This window comes from Empidonax traillii, unplaced genomic scaffold, assembly GCF_003031625.1.
Source record: "Empidonax traillii isolate 1590-97213 ecotype Southwest subspecies unplaced genomic scaffold, ASM303162v1 scaffold74:size2480735, whole genome shotgun sequence".
Classification (NCBI taxonomy): Eukaryota; Metazoa; Chordata; class Aves; order Passeriformes; family Tyrannidae; genus Empidonax; species Empidonax traillii.
The window spans coordinates 1,320,940-1,341,805 of NW_020955267.1; the positions used below are offsets into that span (position 1 = coordinate 1,320,940).

The following is a 20,866-nucleotide window of genomic DNA, read 5'->3' on the forward strand; positions in this document are numbered from 1 at the left end:
TTTTTTTTTTTTTTTTTTTTTTTTTTTTTTTTTTTTTTTTTTGGTAAATGATCTTTCACATTTATTGTTTAACAATGAAATTCTGTCTTACTTTTTTTCTATTTCAGGAGTATCTTTGCAGGTACCTCACTATTCCTTGCCTTCCACAATCTATTCCTCCATTAAAGGCTAGCTGCAATGATTTCATATAAAGCTAGCAGTTTGTTTCTTGGCCAGAAGGACCCTTACTTGATTCTTTTGGACATTATCATTAACTTATTTTCTGCAGTATTGCCATCTTCATGGCCATTTTCTCTTCAGCTGCTTATACCTGAATGTCATATCCTACTTTTCTTGTAATTTACTACGGGTCATTAGTTATTAAGCCATGACTTTTCTCCCACTTGAGACAATGGGAGCCAATTTTAGTAGGAGCTGGTTGCGACCATCTGTGCACACAACACTGTCTTCAGCTGAAACAGTTCAAAGGCTGCTGCCTGGGTTCTGCACAAACACACATTCATAAAAATAACACAGAAAATAACAGTATGGAGTAATACACTTCCCCTTGCTATCTGAAATGGCAAATGGAACATTTCTGTGAAGGAAAACTAAACCAATCTTCTGATGAAACGGAATGAAGGGGATGGGGGCAGTTCTATAAACTTATTGTTCATCCATGCTTTTCTAGGACATATGCAAGCACCTAACATATTTATCACTGAAGTTTAAATGCTCTCATTCCTTTTATATTTTTTACAGAAAGGGAAGGATTTTGGATACTTCCCAAGAGATGCTGTGAAGGTTGAGGAAACTTTTATTGAAGAAGAAGTTGAAGTGCTCACTAAGGTAAATCAACACCACCAGATTTTCCAGTGTAGTTTACAGCAACTGAAAATCTAATATCTGGTAAGAAATTCAAATGTTGATGCATATTTTATTCCAGATAATTCAAAACATTTGTTTTTACAATTGCTCCATTTGCATGTTTATTGTCCTCTAAAATTTTTATGTAATTCATGATATAGAACCCTTAGGAATAATACAATTAATTATAGTTCTTTGTGTAAATTTATAACTATACAGAAAGAATGAGAATATATATTGCTGTGCTACACAGTGCTATATAAAATTACACATTAAACCATTTTAAAAGTTAATATTATTCTTTTAGGAAACTGATTTCCTTTGTCTTCATGAAGATAAGTATGTTTTTGAAAATGAAGATAGCACATTATATGATCACAACAAAGAAAGTGAATATTCATTGTCTGATGCAGAACCAAAGCTGCATGAAAATGAAGCCTTAAATTATACAAAAGACTCCATACAAAATGAAGAAAAAATTGAATCAGTATCTGAAAATGATTCTGAGGAAACTCATGCTAAAGAGTCTGCAAACAAAAAGTTGGTTAGAAAAGACAATACTGAAGAGCCACAAATGCAAAACAGTCTCCCACTAGAACCCATTCAAACTCAGTCCAGCTGGATTTCAGGATGGTTCACCACAGAAAGTAAAAATTATGAAGAGCCCTTAGAAGTTGTTACTGAGTCTTTAGAAGAAAATAAATACCAAGGGAGAAAAATATTGGTAACAGATGAAAACGACTTACAGGAGCCAAATGATAAGGAGGAACAAGAACCCCCGGCACCTGGTTGGTTTCAAGGTGGACTGACGAACTTTCTGTATTTTGGTGAAGAGAATGAAGATGTAGATTTGGCATCAGAAAAAAATGATCCACAAATCCATGACGTTTCTGGTGTGCCTGAGCATTCCAATACTGAACAAGAAACACCAGACACAGAGTTACTGTCAGAAGAGGAAAAGAGTGAAAGTCAAGAATCCAAATCAAATTGGTTTAATTTGGGTTTAAGTGATGTTCTTAATTTTGGCCATGCTGAGAAAGATACAATTGCTAGAGAGGACCAGAAAAATGGAGAAACAAACGATGAAGCAAGTAAGAATGAGGAAGAGCAGACTTTAGACCAGAAAGAATCACATATGGACAAAGAATCAAAGGAGACAGCTACAGCTACAGCTGAAGACAAAGAGAATTATGCACAAGAAATAATAGATTCACACAGTAACAGGTCAGATCCTAAGGAGATACCACCAGCAAGTGTACATACTCTTAATGACACCAAAAGCACCTCAAATAGCACAGAATCATCTTTTGATATACTAACGTGTGACAAAGAGAAGCCAATTGAACCTTACAGTTCAGAAGAAGACTTGGTATCTGAAAGCCAACTGTTGAAAAACACTGAAGCTGAAAAGAGAAATCAGGAGTCAGAAAGCAGACGTGGCCAGTCAGGTTGGTATACAAATATCTATAATAGTTTTATTGATTATAATATGGACACACGTGATAATCAACAGGGACATGAATCAATTGCATCAGATCAGATTTCTTCTTCTCCTAGCCTACCTCCAAACTGTGATCCCTCAGACATAAAACATACAGAAGAAAAGCCCGACATATCTGAAGAACAGAGCCATTTCTTCTCTTTCAGTCATTTTGCAGACATACTGAAGTTTCAGAGTTCAACAGGCAAAGAAGAGCAAGTGCAGAGTTATGGGGAACTACCAGGAACTGAAAATAATCATCTGGGCATCAAGAAGACTCCATGTGGCAGCGAACCAAGTCTTAGTCTGCAAACATCTGAGAAAGACAAACCAGTCCAAGGTTGTAATGCAGAAGAAAATTCAGCATCCAAAAGCCATTTCAAAATGGATAATGATGTAAAAGAGAAAATTCACAAACCAGAGAATAAAAATGACCCACTGGGTTTTTATGAAAACAACATCAAAGATTTCAGTCAGGATATTTTTAATTATGAACATAAGCAGAAACCTGGGGAGTCCCAAGAACTGACTCCAGACCAACCTTTCTCTCCTCACCCCTCATCTAGTGGCTTTGGTTTAACAGGTACCAAAACTTCAGAAGAAACTGGCCATTTGGAAGACACGTGGAGTTTCAGAATGGAAGGTAAAAACTGCTTGCAGAGAAGAACTAAGCTTCCATAATAAAAAAAAGGCCTCGGTAAAGCCTTGATAAAATACCATAGGGAAAAGAAACTGAAGGCACTTCAAAACAGAAGGTTAAACATAAAGAATCAGGTAACAGTAATGCAGATACCTCCAAAGAGACTGATCTTTCTCTTCAGCTGGCAGTGCCAAACAGGGCAGTGGAGGAAAAAAACGACAACAAAATCTACCAACCTAGTAGAATATTCAACAGCTTTTGATGCTCCTACTGATAGCTTGTCAGAGAAAAGCAACAAATAGAACAAATTCCTATAAACATGCAACATCATCAGAAAGGTGAAGGAGAAGTAACATGGGAAGATTCATATTCCCAACATCAGCTTCTGTTACCAGAGGATGGACAGTTTTAATCCCAATCTCAGAAAGAAATATAAAAATTACCTGTGATACAGTAAAGGAAAATGTTATTCGGTATCTTTAGATTTTAGGCCCATCAATTCTAGCTATTATGACAGTGCAAAATACAAAAACATAGAAAATAAATCTGAGTTTTGGAAGGCATCATCAAACACTACTTCAAAAGGCAAAGTAATACCAAAGCCTTCAGCTGACTCCAAGTCCAAAAAAGTATTTACAAAGACAATTTATCAAAAAGAAAAGCAAAAATCATGTGATATTAGTCTGATCAAATGCAACCTTTTACCCTAGAAGCCCTCTAAAATAGAAGACATTTTTAAAGAAAAAAAAATAGACACCTAATATCTCCTAAAACACTCAAACTAGAAAGCCAGACTGCTATTAAAAAAAAAAAATAATTAAATCCTGACAACCTGGGATTGCTCATAAACCTGGCTGATAGAGTGTTGAAAAACAAGATACTGTTGTAAACAAAAATATGGATAATACTGAAAAAAAAAAGATACTACTAAAACGAGTTAGAAGAAGAAAAGAAAAAAAAGAAAGGATCTGAAAATCAGAGAGTAAAAGTCCAGAAATATAAATAATAGCAGTTATATTCTAGCAGAAAGAGTTTCAGTAGTATTTTTAACAGACTACCAGGGTTCTTTGCAAACATATTTAGAAAAACTAACAATTAAGCCTCTCAAAAAAAGTCTAAGCATACATGTTTTGTCAAAAAGCCAAATGAAAATAGAAGTGACACTAGGACTACTGTCACCAGTATATTCAATACTGCACAGAATGATGAGATGGAGGTAGGAGCAAAGGAATCTGAACGAGAAAAGATAGTACTAAATGTGGAGAAGGTGCAGAAAATACTGAAATCAATTTAGAATTCATGTAAGAAAAATTTGGGGAAGGATAGCTTGGCATTTTGGAAAAAAGGAAACTGAGAAAATCACAGTAGGGTGAACAGAGTTCATGTCCCAAAAAAACCCGAAAACTATGTAAATATTGTATGATGAACAGATTTACCAAACACATCAATAACATTCCAACAATTTCATTTGAAGTTAAAACAAAAAGTTCCCTCTGTGAGGGAAGCAAACTGCTGCAGCTGCATCGGCAATTTGAAAAGATTCATCATGAAATCACAGCTTACTCAACTAAAGATAATACTGTGCAGAGATCATTGTCTCTGCACAAAAGGGGCACAATTTTGACACTGGGCAGAGAAAATATCTGGAAAAAAAGGAATGTTCTTCTAGAGCTGGCAGAACTTTTGTCTGCTATACAATTAAGTGTGCTGCCCAAAATGCAGTTGAAGTTACTAGACCAATGTTTCACTAACAGTGATTTAGCACGAACAAAATATCCATTGTTGGCAGAAAAAAATACAATAGATACAACGCTGTCTCCTTCCGGTGATTTAAAATTAAGAGATAGTGAGCCTAACTCATACTAGTTAATGTCTGATTTATGATATTTTGAGGATCTGATAATACAGGTTGAGTTAATATAATTGTATCAGGCAATTACTTGTCTTGAATTTTTACTACTGGACTATTTGTGATGTGTATCTTTGGCCTAATGTCTTGAAGCATAGAATTAAATGAAACAATTAATAATTTTTTCTTTTTTCTTCAAAGGTAAGCAAGGTATGCGTTTTTTTTGAAAGCACTATTTTATTGACTTCGGGCAATTTACTCCAAGTCACTAAAACTGAGGCAGCCAGTTGTCTTCAGTCTTAGTCCTGCAAGAATATGCCTGCGGTTCCTTGTATTTTGCAGTGAAGCTTCTTATTTTGTGGGAAGTGGTTAATCTTTAATCCTACATGGCATTTTTAGTTGTTCTCCTTCTAAAGCTCTTGTATTTGGATATAAAAAAGAGATCTACTAATCCTGACCAGGGAATCTATATGCTATCTATCAAATTCTGAACATTGATTTTTAACTCCTTTACTACAGCACAAGTTTTGCTTAACGATCTCCAAACTCTGAGACCATTATTTGAATAGTGTTTCTTAAATAATTTCTTAATCATAAATCTTAGCATATTTACTTCAATGTGGTACTCTAATGTTTGGCTTTAAACTGAGAAAAAAAATTAAATCTCTGTAGAGGTTAATATCTTATTGGAATACGTGTGTGTAAGTTGAATCCTCAGAAAATAACCATGATTTCCCTTTACATTTATTTGCAGGAGTAGGCAGAAGAAAGCTACTAGAAGAAACACCAGAGAAGAAACATGAAATGAATGTAGCTGTAGATAGTGAACTTGACAGTGACCAAGATTCAAAAGGAACAGCCATTGCTTCAGTAAATTCTGAAATAAAAATGGACAGTTCAGTAGCTGACTCCGCATTTGATGATGAAAAGCCTTTCTCAGATGCCGTCCAGAACTATGTTCCAAGTAATGGTAAGTGTTGAGTTTCTTAATTTTAAGGAAAATAAATTTGCAATATTAAAAAAAACCCCAAATCACTAAAAAACAGTCGGAATTATATGAAGCAGACAATTGTAATGTAGAATCTCTTTTTTTGTTTTTTTTTTTTTTCCTTATGATTAAACTAGAAGGAGGCTGGATATATCAAATACTACTCTGTTTGAATGCTCTGGAAATCAGGGAGTCAATGAAATCTGTATTGTCAGCACTGATGAGTATTATCAAAAAGGTAAGAATTCTTTCTGTGATACAGCGTTGACATTAGTGCAAAATTAAGCCAGTTACAGGTTATGTTCAGCAATGAAGCTCCTAAAAAAAAAAAAAAGGAGAAAAGAAAAAATCCTTTTAAATAAACCCTCTACAGTTCTTTGCTTCCACAGTTATCTGATGCCAAATGAGACAAAGATAGGTCAGGAAAATGTCAGGTCAGCTGCTGCTCATCTGCCTGTTATTTGCAGTGCAGAATCTGGTGAATGTAGGGTGTGAGGAGATTTTTTGGTGGTTGTTTTTGGGTTTTGTTTGTTTGTTTTTTGTTGTTTTTTTTTTTCCAGAAGAGCTAGGAAACACCTCACTGGTATTTTTAAATTTGTGTGTGTGTTTGTTTGTTTGTCGTTTTTAAAATGAAAATAATAGCTCTCTCCAGTTCCCATGATAGTGCTGATTAAATTTGCTTGGACTTAGAGTTTGGGTCAGGATGAGTAAAATGACCAGAATACTTCCATTGTTTTTAAAAAGTATTTTCAAAGCCTTGAGTCCCAAATATTCCCCTAGTTTGTAATTGCATTAAAAATACTTTTCTAAGCAAATACACAAAATACAAAATGGGGTTATTATTGCTATGGGGCTGTCTTAAATATCAAAACATATGGCAGAGTGAAGGTGGACCTTTAGTGGATGTAACTGCACAAGAAATGATGCTGCTAGAGAGAAAATGGGGTTGCACTGTTTCCTCTAAACAGAAGAGTAGTATCAGGAAAAATGCTATATGGTAAACTTCATTAATTTTGGTGCTTTGGTGTAACTTTGTTTAGATTGGGTAACTGTTGGGTAAGTTTAAGAACCACATAAACGTGTTCTTGATTCACAGTGTACTTATAGGGTTAAATTGCAGTCTAGGATGATGAAAAACGAAGGGCTTTTTTTGTCATGACCCAGGCTGGACTGCAATGCTCACTGATAGTTCGCTACTACGGCCAAACTCATTCCTGTGTTGTTTGATACGGCTAAAAAAGCCACTTCCACCTTTTACCTATCCCAGTCCCTTAGGTGGTACCAGCTGCACTCGGCAAGTCACTCGACTTGTACCGTGAAAATTGAGTTAGCACACGTTATTTAAAAAAAAAAAAAAAAAAAAAAAAAAAAAAAAAAAAAAAAAAAAAAAAAAAAAAAAAAAAAAAAAAAAAAAAAAAAAAAAAAAAAAAAAAAAAAAAAGAAAAAAAGAAAAAAAAAGTTAAAACAAACACAAAAGTATAGTTAGTGAATAAGATGGAGAAAGATCCTCTGCCATGCGCCGTTGCACTTGTCCACTCGCGCAGCAGCGGCCCCGGTGCGGTCAGTTTTTGGCAGACGCGGGGCAGAAGGTGACGCCCCAGCCCTGCCCCACCGGGGCTGCTCCACCTGCTGCCCCCGCCCCGCCGGGCACGGACAGCCCTGCGCCCGCACCGGCAACGCACACGGCGGGTGTCCTGGCGGGAGTCGAGCGCTTCCCAAGCATTCTGCTCCTGGGAACACCCGCCCGCGCTCGGACGCACATGGAGGCGGCGGGCGCCGCGCGGGAGGTGAGTTCTCCTGCGCGTAACTTTAGGGAGGAACAGGAGCGGATTCCCGCGGGGCCTCGTCGGTGCCGGAGTGCGGGGGTGAGAGGAGCTGCCGGTCCTTCCCGGCGGCCCCCCCCTGCCAAGGGGAGGGTCTGTCGGGAGAGGTGCCGGAGTCGCCGCTGGGTGAGCGAGGGAAGCCGGGCACGGCCCCTCCGTTCCCACCTGTGCCGCGCCGCCCCCCCCGCTCTCCACGGCAGCGGTGGCTCCTTCCCGCTGTCCCCCCGTCCTGGGCAGTGGTACGGGCCGGTTGTCAGGCGGCGGGCCGGAAGGGGCGCGCGCCGCCCGCGGGAAGATGGCGGCGGGCGGCCGCGGGGAGCCCGGGCCGGGCACCGGCACCGTCGGGATGTGGGCCGAGCTGCGGGACAGCGCCCGGCGCTACTGCGGGCTGGCCTGGGAAGGGGCGCGCTGGGTGAGCGAGGGAGTGGCTGCGGGGCCCGCCTCCGCCCGGGGGAGCGGGGGTCGTAGTCTTGTGCGGCGGGGGGCTCAGGCCCTGGAGAAATCGAAATTTACGGCACAGGGACATGTTTTTAAGCACGACTCACATGTAGTAAGCGTGAGCTGCATTGAGCACGTTGTATCTTTGAGCAAATAGTGAGATCCATTTACAAATAAAATGTTAGTGTATTTAGGTGTTTAAAATGCGTTAAATCACTGACGTGTTCAAGTATGTTATTTTAGCATGAAGTTGGCTGAACAGGTTTTTCCACCAGAAAATTATGAAATACTTACTAGTATTGATTCTTCCAACAGTGAAACGTGTAGACAGCTCAAAGGAGATTTTGCTGCAGTATGTTCTCAGTACCTGAAAGGCTCCTACAAGAGCTGGAGAGGCACTTTTTTACAAGGGGCTGTAAGTGATAGGGCAATGGGGAATGGCTTCAAACTGCAATAGGGCAGGTTTAGATGAGACAAGAGGAAGAAGTTCTTTACTGAGAACTTAGTGGTGAGACACTGGAACAATTTGTCAGAGAAACTGGGGATGCCCCAGCCCTGGAAGTGTTCAAGGCCAGGCTGGATGGGGATTTGAGCAACTTGGTCTTATGGAAAGTGTCCCTGTCCATGGCAGAGGGATTGTAACTATGTGATCTTTGAGGTCCCTTCCAACCAGAATCATTCTGTGATTCTATGATAACGGCAGGTTAAGAAGGAAAAGTTTTCAAAGCTTTATCTCTTCATTGTCATACTTTGTTGGAACTTTTTTCTCCTTTTTTTTTATTTACTTGGTAAGTCTATAATTTAAAAACCAAATGCTTCTGTTAACCATTTTTTCAGAGCTTTGGGAAAAAAGCCTTGTAAGTAAACTAAGTCAACATGTATGTCTATTTCTGTTGAAAATATTAACTTCTTTAGCTGAAGGTTTTTACTTTATTTTTCAGGCTGTGGCTTCACTGCCTGAAGATATGAGACCTGGCCCTGATCTGTATGGTTTCCCATGGGAAATAGTGATTTGTGCTGGCATTGTTGGAGCGTTTACAATTCTCTTGTTCCTGTACAGAAGTTACCAATCAGTAAGTGTTTTTGTTTAATCCCAGATGGCATCTAATCACGACACAGCTGCTCTCTCACTCCATCCCCTGCATAGGGATAAGAGAGAGAGTCAGAAGAGTAAAAGTGAGAAAACTCATGTTTTGAGATAAAGACAGTCTAACAGGGAAAGCAAAAGCCATGCAAGGAACAAAGCTTAACAAGGAATTTATTCACCACTTCCCGTGGGCAGGCAGGTGTTCAGCCACCCCAGGAGAGCAGGGCCCCATCATACCTAACGGTTACTTGGGGACAAAAATTCCATCACTCCAACCCCCCCCCCCATCCCACCATTTCCTCCTTTCCCCCAGCTTCATATGCTGAGCATGATGCCATATGGTGTGGGATATCCCTCTGGTCAGTTGGGGTCAGCAGTCCTGGCTGTGTCCCTTCCCAGCTTCTTGTGAACCTGCAGCCTCCTCGCTGGTGGGGTGAGAAGCAGAAAAGTCTTGGACTCTGTGTAAGCACTGAGTAGCAATAACTAAAACATCCATGTATTATCAGCTCTTTTCAGCACAAATCCAAAACCCAGCCCCATACCAGCTACTGTGAGAAAAATTATTCTGTCCCAGCAGAGTAAGCAAGTTATGTGCAGATATGTAGAGTGCATTAATGTTTTGCACTCTACTTGTTATCCTTTTCAAGATATATAATGCTTCATATATATAATGGTGTTGTGATTGAATTTAGAATCCCTCTAAAAGATAAACTGAAGAGTGTATTTTGTGAAGATGTTAAATGTTTAGGTATGTACTGAGTGACTGTCGTCATAAGAGGAAATGAAAGGAAACACAATCCAGTAAGGCCTCTGTTTCCCTTTCTTATTTAATTTCTACACCAGACTTCCAAAGACAGCCCTTAAATTATTTTCACAGCACACAGATGTCTTCCTTAGCATGTATATTTACTGTGTCTGTTGACCCTGGCGATAGCCAGACCAGCTCAGGTCTTTCATGGTAATTGTAAGCAAGAGCAATCCATGTGGTTTCCCATCAAGAAGGGCACTTTAAAACTCTTTGGACAGTGAGCTTGATTCTGTTTTTGGAACACTGAAACAATTTTACTGCATGCTTTTTGTGAGCAGTAATCTGATGATTTCGAGAGTTGCAGTACTGAAACTTTTTAACGCACAAATCAGATTATATTTTTGAGGTAATGGCTTTCTTCTGTTGTGAGTAAGTAAGAATCTAACTAATAACATGTATGCCTACCATACTTCTCGTACTAAGAAGACGGGGTCAGTATCCATAACACAGTATTTAAATTTCTTCCCAGTTTTTGCATACTACCTAGTCTGAATGTGATTCTAGTGATAGGTGTAATGATGCTTATGTTTGAAGATGTGTTGCACAGCCATTTAGTTTTCAGATATGAGCAACTGCATTTTTAGGGTTTTAACATCAGGTAACAGATTGTCTGTAAGGGGATCTGTGTATAAGTTAATGTAACTATAACTTGGGTTATACCTTTGGTTTTTTAGCAGCATCCCTTTAGATGATTCAACTGAAATCACACAAGCATCAGCTCTGGTATTGTTTTCCTCCTGCATGTCACTTAAGGCATTAGATATTACAGAAGTTATGGATAGTTTTTTCAGTCATCCATACTTACAACTGCACTGACTGCTTTTTGGAGAATTGATGATTACCTAAAAGTAATGGGGATTAGCTTTGGGGATGATAGGAAAAAGAATACTTATGACTTTCTCTCCCTTTTTTGTTACTTGGACTACTTAGCCATCCCATGACTTTAAATGAGGAGGAAACAGGGAAGATCTGAGGGACTTATTGTTACATTAGACACATGATCCAGGCCTAGCCGTGAGAGAAATGCTATGTTGTAATGTTTTTGTGGGTCCAGCCAAGTTCTGCATCTCTTGCACACACAATTTGTGATAGGTTTTGTCCGGAAATGTGTTAGATTTTTGATTCTAGAGCACTAAACCCTACGTGGCAGCTGCTGACTTGGCACTTCCCACTGAGTTGCATCTGGGCAGGATGTCCATGAGGTAGTACCCCTAATGCAGCTCTAACTATTCTGTTTTATAATCTGTGAGGCTTTTTTTGCAATAGGAAGTTTGGGCTGGCGTATGGAGCTTCTGCTTTCCGTCCCTTTCCTACCCTTTTGACTGTACATGTCCACTACCAGTTTGTATTGGCAATCATGGTTGTGTGATGACTATACAGAAGTGTGTTATTAAAGTGATCCAGGTGAAAACTAACCTTCTCTCCCCTCTTCTCTCTGATAAGAGTTGGAGAGGGATGGGACAAACACACAGACATGGAGGGGGTAAGAGCAGAAGATAAGATTGCCTATTTTTATAGCAGCCTGTATTTATTTTCCTTTTTTAAATTCCGTGGTTAAACTGATCATGGAACCACAACTGAAAAGACTAGTTTTCAGATACTATGCAATAGTAATTGATCAGACATTTTCAGCTTTTTTTTTTTTTTTTCAGGTTAGAAGTCGACTTTATGTAGGTAAGCTTATTTTTCATACTGTTTCTTTGGAATAGGACTTTATTCTTCCTTTTTTTTCTCCTTTAACTATCAGGATATTGCGACATTTAAGTGTCTTTCTGCTTTTAGGAAGGGAAAAACAGCTTGCCAATAAAATTGCTGAACTAATTGATGAAAAATGCAAAATTCTTGAAAAACTCAGCCTTTGCAAAAAAGAGGTAAGGGTTCTCATTTATTGCTTTCAGATGTGTCACAGAAATGGACAATCAAATAAAGTATTAAATTTGTCTAAAAGTAAGATGTTTTAAAGCTTTTAAAGTAATTCTTCAAACGCTTTTTTCTGTTGGTACCTTAAGAGCAATTAAGGTGTTAGCAAGTTCTGCCTTTAGCTCTTAATACAATATGTTTCACTGGAAGCAACTTCAAAATGTCTTTGTTTGGTTTATGTCACTGGGATAATCTAGTAGGGCTAAAGCTTTCCTGATTTCCAGCAAGGTGCATCTGTGTGTATTTAGGTGGTGGCTATGTTTCAGACTAGAGTGTCATAAATTAATGCTATTATTTAATCAATTCTTTATGTACACTCTGACATAAAGTAATTCCTTTTCAGTTTGAAGATTTAGAATTGTCTCTGAAGGATGGTAACGTTATGAAAGAATCAACAGACACATCTTTTTTTGAGGTAAAAAGATAAATGAAATATTGTTGCTTACATTAAAGGTCATATTAAGCTCATATTAAAAAAAAACCAAAAACAACAGAATGACAAAGCTTCCCCCAGACAAAATCCAAAAAAATGCCAATTTAATTGCTTTGATTGGGTTACTGAAAATTACATAAAATCAAGGCATTTAAATTAAGAGAAGTTTTTCTTAACAGTAAATTATAAGTGACTGATATAGAGCATATGGCACATTGGACAATAAGTAGTTTTTTAGAAGTGAATTGTTCCTGTTTCTAGAATTGATAGACTATATTTTATAGGCTACTGGAGCTTGTAAAGAAAAATTACTGCTACATTGTTTATATCCCCCAAACTGAGGATATATTTGTAAAAAAGTTCTTAATAAGTGAATCAAGTACCTATTAGGCTCTATAAAATCCAGGCAAAAAAAGCAAACAGATCTATTTCATTCTGAATGTCAGATCCTGTAGACCCAATTTTTCCACTTTTTGTTAACATGCAAGAGTCTCTAGAGTACTTGATATGGTGGAATTTGTTAAACATATTTTGTTGTCATATTTAAAGCATATTGTCTTCAAATGTAATTAATTTAGGAAATGCATGAAAAACTGAACAAGTCAAACTTGGAACTCAACCAGGAAATAGAAAACTTGGAAAAAGAACTGGAAGAAGAAAAATCTAAACAATCAGAAAATGATACCTTGGTAAGAATAATTAGAATCCCAGTTTTGTTACTATTTGTTCAAAAAAATTGCCCGCAGAAAAAAATGTTCTGTGGAGAAGACAAACTATTCTCCTTGTGTGTTTTGAAACAAACCCCACATTTTTTATTTTATCTTCCCTCATACTCATTACTTTCCCATTATACTCATAAAGGAAAATACTTTAAAAATTCTTTTTTACTGATTTGGCAGTAGAATTTCCTCAGTTTGAAAATTAAAATAATGTTATTAGTTGCCTAGAGCTTTTCAGTCAGATGTGTGGAAGAAGCTATATGACAACTAATAATTTTCAGGTGGCTGAGATTCAGGAGAGAGTGGAGTCTTTAGAGAATGAAGAAAAATCTATCCAGTCACAAATTGATGAGGTATGTCTACTCTTTATAGTTTCTATTTTCAAACCTTTGTTATTTCTCTATTCTCCATGTAGTTACAATTTTAATTTTTTTATTTTAAGATGCAGAAATAATATGCTGTATAAACCAAAAGAGTTTTTAAGAGTTTGTAAGTACTTCTGTGTGACTTCATTGAGCAAATTTAAATTTTATATAGGGATTAGCATTTGTGGAGTAGTCACTTTGTCTTTCCTTTGTCTTCTTATTACACAGTGATATATAGTGTTGCAAAAGTACAATCAGCAAAAACTGTTGAAATGATAGAGAAAATATGAGAATACATATACAGGACAGCTAGAAAACCTAAGAATAAGTCCAGTAATACCATCATGACCCATCACGACCCATCATGACCATATCTTCACTTATAACATTTAAAAAACATACTTTTTTATTTCACTTAGGCCAAGTCCACCCTAAAAGTCTATCAGATTAATACAGAGAGACTCAAGACATCTCTTGAAGATGCAATAGATGAAAACAGCCATCTCCAGGAGAGTGAGAAACAGGTAGGTTGTTCCTAATTATCCTTAGAAATATGTATTGTCTTATGGTACTACAGAAATATGATTTCTCCAAGGAGCTAATCCTCCACAAGTTTGTCAGTACTCCTCATGTGTTATAGTAAATGGAATGAGGAAGAGGACGTGGTTTTTAAAATGATTTTATGTTGGAATAACTTTGTGTAAAATAAATTGTTTTTTATTTAAATTTAAAATTTAAAATTTATTTACATAAGTTAAAAATTTAAATTAATTTAAATTTTTAAAAAGCAATTTAATAGTCAGAGTTTGTGGGGAAACATACATAGAGTTCAGTGGGAAAAGAGCATGTTGTAATGTAAGCCTAATAATAATATGACTGAGACCTGGAGGAAATCAGAAATATTTGAGCAAGTCCACAGCTAGGACCCTCTACAGAGGCAGAGAGAAAATTCTTCTATGTGATCCAGAAAATAAAAGAAATTGAGAAACTGAGAGTATGCAAAAGGCAGGTGAAAAACTTATTGTAGTACTACTGTAGATGTATTAATGGAAAGTCAGGTAAGTAACACAGATAAGGAACAGAAAAGACTGTTACTTACCAAATTTTAGCTGTTTATTTTTCTCAGTGCTGTAGCCAGATACAGCGAAGAATACTGATTGTTTAAAAATGTTCAGCATATGCAGTAGTTGTCCTCTGCAATAAGTAGTTTTACAGTGAAGCTATTAATTGCCTCTGCTAACAAATAGATACTTTCTCTGAGTATTTAATGTTCTGAGGAATGTTTCTGGAGTTTGGGGTGGTTCATTGTGCTTTTACTGGATATGTTCTTATTTTCCTGACTGACTGATGATCTCCTTGTTGTCTATGGAGTAACCTGATAGATGTCTTGCAGAGGAGGGAGTAGTAGTGGGAGTAGGAGTACAGGCCTGTTGCTTTTTACCAGTCTTATAAAAAGGTGAGGAATGTTTTAGTCCTCTCAGTGAAAACATTGCGAACATCAAACTTTATCTATTCAAGAAGAAGAAAGGTTACTGGAAATAGAATATTTTCTGCAGGAGAAATATTTCAGTTCTGCACAACTCTGGTACCAATAAAGCTTCAGCTTTTTCTCTAGTTCTGGAAGGAGTACATGGTTGTAAAAAAAAAAAAAATGAAAAAAGAAGACAAATTCATTAGGTGCCACAGGTAGAAAACTGGTATATTGTGGTGTTATCACTATGAGATGAAGTTGCTTGAGAATTATTTTCTTCCAGGAGTCTTTTTTTATCTAATCTCTACATCTTTGTTGTTTCTGTAAGGAGGAAGGGTCTGGTCTCATTGCTTTATTTCAAATGTGACAGCATTCTTATGTAATAAACTTTGAGAAGCAATACACAGAGTTTTAATAGACAGGGATTTTCCTCCTGCCCCTTGGGTTTAAACAAAAATAATCCAATTATCTGTGTGTGTGACAGGAATTCTTTCTTTCTTTCATTTTATTGAAGAGTAATACTTAAAGAAAAACAATACTAAGTGCTGACAATAAACCCTACATTTCACAGGCAGTCATTTTATATCAAGCAAAACCCAGGGTAAAAATCAGTAAAAACAACTCCCAGGGTTTACTTGCCATGTTCCTAGATGAAAAAAAAAATTATTTTTACATTCCTTCCAGTTAAAACAACCTGGGCTATAGGTAGTTCTTTAAGGATTAATTACTACACTTTTAGGATTAATTGCTACAATTTGTTGTTAACTGAGCTTTGTTGCAGTTTTTAGTAATTGATGAACATTTGTGCATATTGTAATTTGTTGTGCTTCTTAGTGGATAAATAATCTGATAAGGGTTGATGGAACCTGATAAGTAAAGAAGAGAAAATACCTGCCTTGCTTATTTGTGTTCTCATTTCTGAGGTGGTTGTAAGCATGTGAGTAAGTCTGCTATATTAGAATATCCATATCCCTCTTTTATTTTTCTTTCTTACTTTTTTTTTTAAGATGGAATTTCACTTATGCTCAAAAGGTAACAAAGGTGTTACTTGTTCACAGAAACTTGAGTACTTTCTTCCTCTGTCCATTTGCACTAATGGGTCATAATCTTCTGCCACATCATAACTTAAACATTATAACAGATGTGCTGTTTCAGGTTTATGATGTGTCAGAGAGAGGATTGGGCCTTTTAGGTTGAACAAGGGAACTGTTAATGAACTCCTGTGCTTTGTTGTTTCGGGTTTTTTTTCCTTCAGGAACATTAGAAATATATATTGCTTTAACTTACTGCAAATCCTTGCTGTTTCTCTTTATTGTGATTTTTACAGGTGCATAAGTCATGTAAATTTGTTTTCTTTTTGGCTTCATGAAGAAGGAATCTCTTAAAGTTTAGCTTCCCTTTGAGGATGACAATTAATGATAAAAGTAGTTGTCTCTGTATGTTTTCTAATCCCTTATATGTCCTTTACATGATGCTGCAAATTCATACATGGCTTTTACTGCTTGGAAAGTGCAGTTGTGTGCCAAGAGGCAATGTGTGTTAAACCAATTCTAGTCACATACCTTTTGTTTCATGCCCTCTAGTTTATCTCTGAGAAGTAGTGTTCAGGCTTGCTTGTCTAGTTGCACCTCAGTTCCCCTGTTTAACTACCATTTTCTGGTTTTATTTTTTCATATAACTCGCTATTATGTTCTCATTGCTCAGTCTAGTTAATCCTTTCTGTACATTCACTGCCTTTACATTGATTGCCTCTTGTACAGCTTTAAGCACTATTCTTTTGACAGACTCTTAAGGTTTTTTTGTTTTTTTTTAACTCCAAGGTGTAGTGCATGTTTTGTTTTAACATAAATTTGTATCAGTTCAATTTTATTCTCACGATATAAAGACATGATTTAATTAGTTAAGATGTTGCAGTGGTTATTTTTAATGGGCTGGTGCTTAAGTGCTTTAATCCTTTTACTGATGTAAATACTTATGTGAAGTTAGGTTTTACTGGGGAATGTCTGCAAAATGTAACCTTGGAATCGACCTGTCTTTTTAGTTAAGCACAATTAATTACATACAGTTGCTGTGACTTTCACCAACAGGGAAGCTTGTTTAGAGCAAAATTTAAAAATTATTTTAAGAGATAAAGGGAAGAATAGGAGAAATAATACAGTTTTGCAAGTCACATAAATTTAAATAGCTGTCTTAAAAGCTCTGTTTTCCCTTACTTACTTCACTGATCTCTTCCAAGCTGAAAAGACAAAGGCACCATTAAAGAAGTGTGTGTGCATATTGGGGTAGGACTGTTTTCTGTCTGTTCCCCAGTGTATTGTTACACAAATTATCAGTATTTTATATTCATTTCTATTTTCACTTAAAGGTTTTAAAACCGAGTGGATTCTTAATTATGTTCATATAAATTCCATGTTTAAAAATATACTAACAACTAATTACAGTGGATAGCTATAGCAGCTAAAGCAACTGAACAGTAACACAGAAGTCCTAATTTTCAGCTCTTGAGATTTGTCTTGTAGTCTTTCTCTCTTAATTCTTCCTGATAGGTGAGGGGTTTAAACTCTGCTTATGTATAGATAATATACATAACAAGCTCAGTACTATTCATCCTTGATTCTTCCTTGTAGTAGACAATCACAGTAATCTGGTATTTCCCTTTTCAGCTTTTACAAGAAGCTGAAGGATGGGGTGAACGACTTAGTGAACTCAATGAACAAATGAAGATGTTTGAATCATCTAAAGCAGATGTAGAAGACGTTTTGAAAAATAAAGAGAGTCAAATCAAGGTAAATGATGACATTTAGCATTGAATCAAATTATTCAGACTGATGCTAATCATCAACTTGCAAGAAAGCCTGACAACATCTCCTTGTCTTAATATGCCTTAAGTAGTTTGGGGTTTTTGTTTGCTGTCTCCATTCTTTAATGTCGTTTTCTGCTAAGCAAAAAAAAGGTTGCTTAGCAGCACAGTGGAGCAGTCTGGTAGCCTGGGAAGCCAGTGCAACAAATAAGGAAAAACTCTTTTAATTCTGATAGAGTTTGTTTCGTTGGGTTTTTTTAAGTGTGGAGCACAGTTTTTGGGTGTACCTTACTTACACAAGCCTTGCTAAAAATATGCATGCTTGGCTATTTGAAAATTCTTCACAAGGACATGCCTGTTGACCTGCAGATACAAGTTTTGATAGAAAAAGTAATACTGGACGTCTAGAATCCTGTATGTGGGGCTCACTTAATCTACTAAAGGAACTAAATGAAGGACAGAAGTCCTGAAAAGCATTTGTAATGCTAACTACATTTTCATTGCTTATATTTGTTTCATTGTTTGTGGGTTCTTTTTGGTCTTTTTCTTAGTCATTGACACAATATATACTGAACATGAAGGACTGGAGTTCAGCAGTAAGAGAAGATGATGACTCTGAAGACGGTCACTGGGACACAGATACAAAGGGTGAGACAGAGAATGGAGAGCACTTAGGTATGGTTTGCAAAGCTTCCCAACTTAAATATTTAATAGATATTTTAGAAATACAGAACCAGCAAACTTGCAGAAAAGCCGAAAGATTGGCTTTATGGAAGTCAGATATTTAAATCTCACCCACTGTTATTCATGTTGGATAGTTAACTGATGCTTAGACACCTCTGGAATAACAACCTATCCTACCATTTAGCAGTGTGTGGCATACATACTAGCACTGACCAGAACAAAGACTCAGTGTTCAGTCTCTTGCAGAATGATTTTAGCCTGTGTGAGTATTAAGCATTCTCTGGCATTTTTAGGCAGAAACTTTGCTTTCATTTCTTCTTCAAGTTCCTCCCAGCACTGGGGGTCATTAGAGCCTAATTTCCACTTCCTTGTCCTTACACAGTGTTATTTGTTGCAGGCAGTGTGGTAGCACTGCAATTGGATGAGTGTAGATATGGGTCCCCTTAAATAGCAGCCCATAAGAGCCCTTCTTCCTCTTATTGCTTGCTGCAACTTCTTTTTGTGTTGGTACTTACTGTACCATAGGGCACATCCCTGTAAAACTTAACAGTTTTAACATGAGCAATCTGAGCAGTGATTGATGGGCAAAAAAAGCGCTATAATACAGGCATATCCTCCCCAACCCCTGCTTTTTTTTTTTTTTTTCTCCTTTATCCTCAAAGTATGCTATGCCTGTCATGGTATGTTGGCATTGCTTTTGTATAAAAACAACATAAAATTATAGCAGTAAGCTCTGTCACAAACCTTTTTGTGCTTTTTAAGTGACATGTTATTCTATTCCTTCAATCAGATGATGAACAAAAACGAACTGTAAAAAAATTGATCTATGCTGCAAAGGTATGTGATTTGAAGGAACTTGTGAATGTAAGGGGGGAAGCTAGAGGACATATATGCAATTAATATGCTAATACCAGTATTGTAGTTCAGAATCTTTTAATGTTTAATTAGGTATTTTTGCATGCAACAAGTTTCTGGTAATCTTAAAATGCTTTTTTTTTAAATTTTGATTGTAGTTAAATGCTTGTTTAAAAACCATGGAAGCAGAAAGAGATCAAATGTATTCAAAACTGTCTGATGAAAATAAAGCCAAAGAAGAACTTACAGGTAATCAAATGTTGTTTTACCTTTAAGATTAATAAGATGCAAGATGCTGCCTTTGTAAAATGCTGTTACAGGCTATATTACTTCCAGTAAAAACTAAATTAACTTTATATTAATATAACTACTTGATTTTTAAAATTTCTGTATAAGTTGCTTAGCTATTTTAAATATGTGATTTTAGAGGTAAAGCAATTGAAGTTGCAGATTTCTTGTACTGTATTTGAATATTTTGTAGTTATTAAGTTATAGGATTTTAAATACATGGGCAAAGAGATGCCAGTAAATATATAATACCTCCTTTGCATAATTTCTGGACATGAAACAATGGAGTTGTAATCTAAATTTTAAAACGATCTATTAAAACGGTAGCTTAATTGTAGTTAGTTTGCAATGGATGCGAGTTCAGTACTTCTTAAAGTTCCAAAATACTGCATTTGGAGAACTAAACTTAAAAGCATCTTGGTCTGGTTTTTTCCTTTATTGCATAGGACATACAAAATTAAACCTTATGAAATGAAAACACTGCCTCTCTAGTTCAAATTAAAACCTATAATTAACTATTGCTTTTATAATCACAGTCAGCAGAGTGGCTATTACATTTGAATGTACTGTACTTTGTTACTTGGGTGATGAAATGCTCTGTAAGACTGTATTTTTCAGTTTCTGATAGTCCTTTAAACAAACTATTTAAAGATAGTCCTTGTGCTAGTGTGTTTTCCCAATTGATTGTAACTCTGTCCCATAAAAACACTCCAACTTACTTGAAACTTTGTTATGTTTCTTGAAAAGAGGCACAGGAATAGTAAATAGGAAAAGAAATTTGACAATTTAATTTGTAAAGATAAAGAGAGTTTGACAAATATGAATTAACTCTTCAGGCTATTCAGGAAGACCTTGTGTGAGTAAATCTACAAGAGTGTGTGGTGGTACCAATTTTACTTCTTTAGTCAAATAATTACAGTAATAAGAGTCCTAAAAGAAAATTTATATTGTGAATTACAAAATTGCATTGTTTTCAAAGTTATACAGTTTGGAGCAAAGACTAGATCACACACAGAGCTGCACTGTGTGGCAGGGAGAGTGTAGTTGCTGGTTTCTCATTTTGTATTATATTAATATATTGAAATATATTAATATTGAATCAACATAGGATCGAAGGTTTTTACAGACTTTTTGTACACTAAAATATTGCAAAGATGTTATCCCAATGTAATTAAATATCTCTATATTTGACAGAACGCATAGAAAACCTTCAAAGTCAACAAGCTTCCTTGCAGTCTGAAAATGAACGTTTTGAAAGTGAAGTTCAAAAGCTTCAGCAGAAACTTAAAGTAATGACTGAGCTTTATCAAGAAAATGAAATGAAACTACACAGGTGCTGGTTCCTTTTCTTGTATTCAAAGCTTGCTTTTTT

At 36.5% G+C, this 20,866-nt stretch overlaps 1 protein-coding gene across 8 annotated transcripts in view; it reads left to right on the plus strand.

Moving 5' to 3' along the window:
* The window catches only part of MIA2 (MIA SH3 domain ER export factor 2), a 37,050-nt gene that overhangs the window by 2,294 nt on the left and 13,890 nt on the right, over positions 1 to 20,866 (plus strand). For 3 of the 8 annotated variants that reach the window (XM_027880718.1, XM_027880717.1, XM_027880715.1), the window contains exons 3-18: positions 742 to 828; positions 1,154 to 2,969; positions 5,570 to 5,785; positions 5,941 to 6,041; positions 9,006 to 9,137; positions 11,612 to 11,633; positions 11,742 to 11,830; positions 12,223 to 12,294; positions 12,891 to 13,001; positions 13,313 to 13,384; positions 13,816 to 13,920; positions 17,531 to 17,653; positions 18,219 to 18,342; positions 19,142 to 19,188; positions 19,365 to 19,455; positions 20,689 to 20,827. In XM_027880718.1, the coding sequence (XP_027736519.1) occupies positions 742 to 828; positions 1,154 to 2,969; positions 5,570 to 5,785; positions 5,941 to 6,041; positions 9,006 to 9,137; positions 11,612 to 11,633; positions 11,742 to 11,830; positions 12,223 to 12,294; positions 12,891 to 13,001; positions 13,313 to 13,384; positions 13,816 to 13,920; positions 17,531 to 17,653; positions 18,219 to 18,342; positions 19,142 to 19,188; positions 19,365 to 19,455; positions 20,689 to 20,827 (3,347 nt within the window). Of the gene's footprint in view, positions 1 to 741; positions 829 to 1,153; positions 2,970 to 5,569; positions 5,786 to 5,940; positions 6,042 to 7,464; positions 7,591 to 7,943; positions 8,039 to 9,005; positions 9,138 to 11,611; positions 11,634 to 11,741; positions 11,831 to 12,222; positions 12,295 to 12,890; positions 13,002 to 13,312; positions 13,385 to 13,815; positions 13,921 to 17,530; positions 17,654 to 18,218; positions 18,343 to 19,141; positions 19,189 to 19,364; positions 19,456 to 20,688; positions 20,828 to 20,866 lie in introns of those variants that run through there. The other 5 variants (XM_027880719.1, XM_027880716.1, XM_027880721.1 and 2 more) reach the window with 5 other exon arrangements.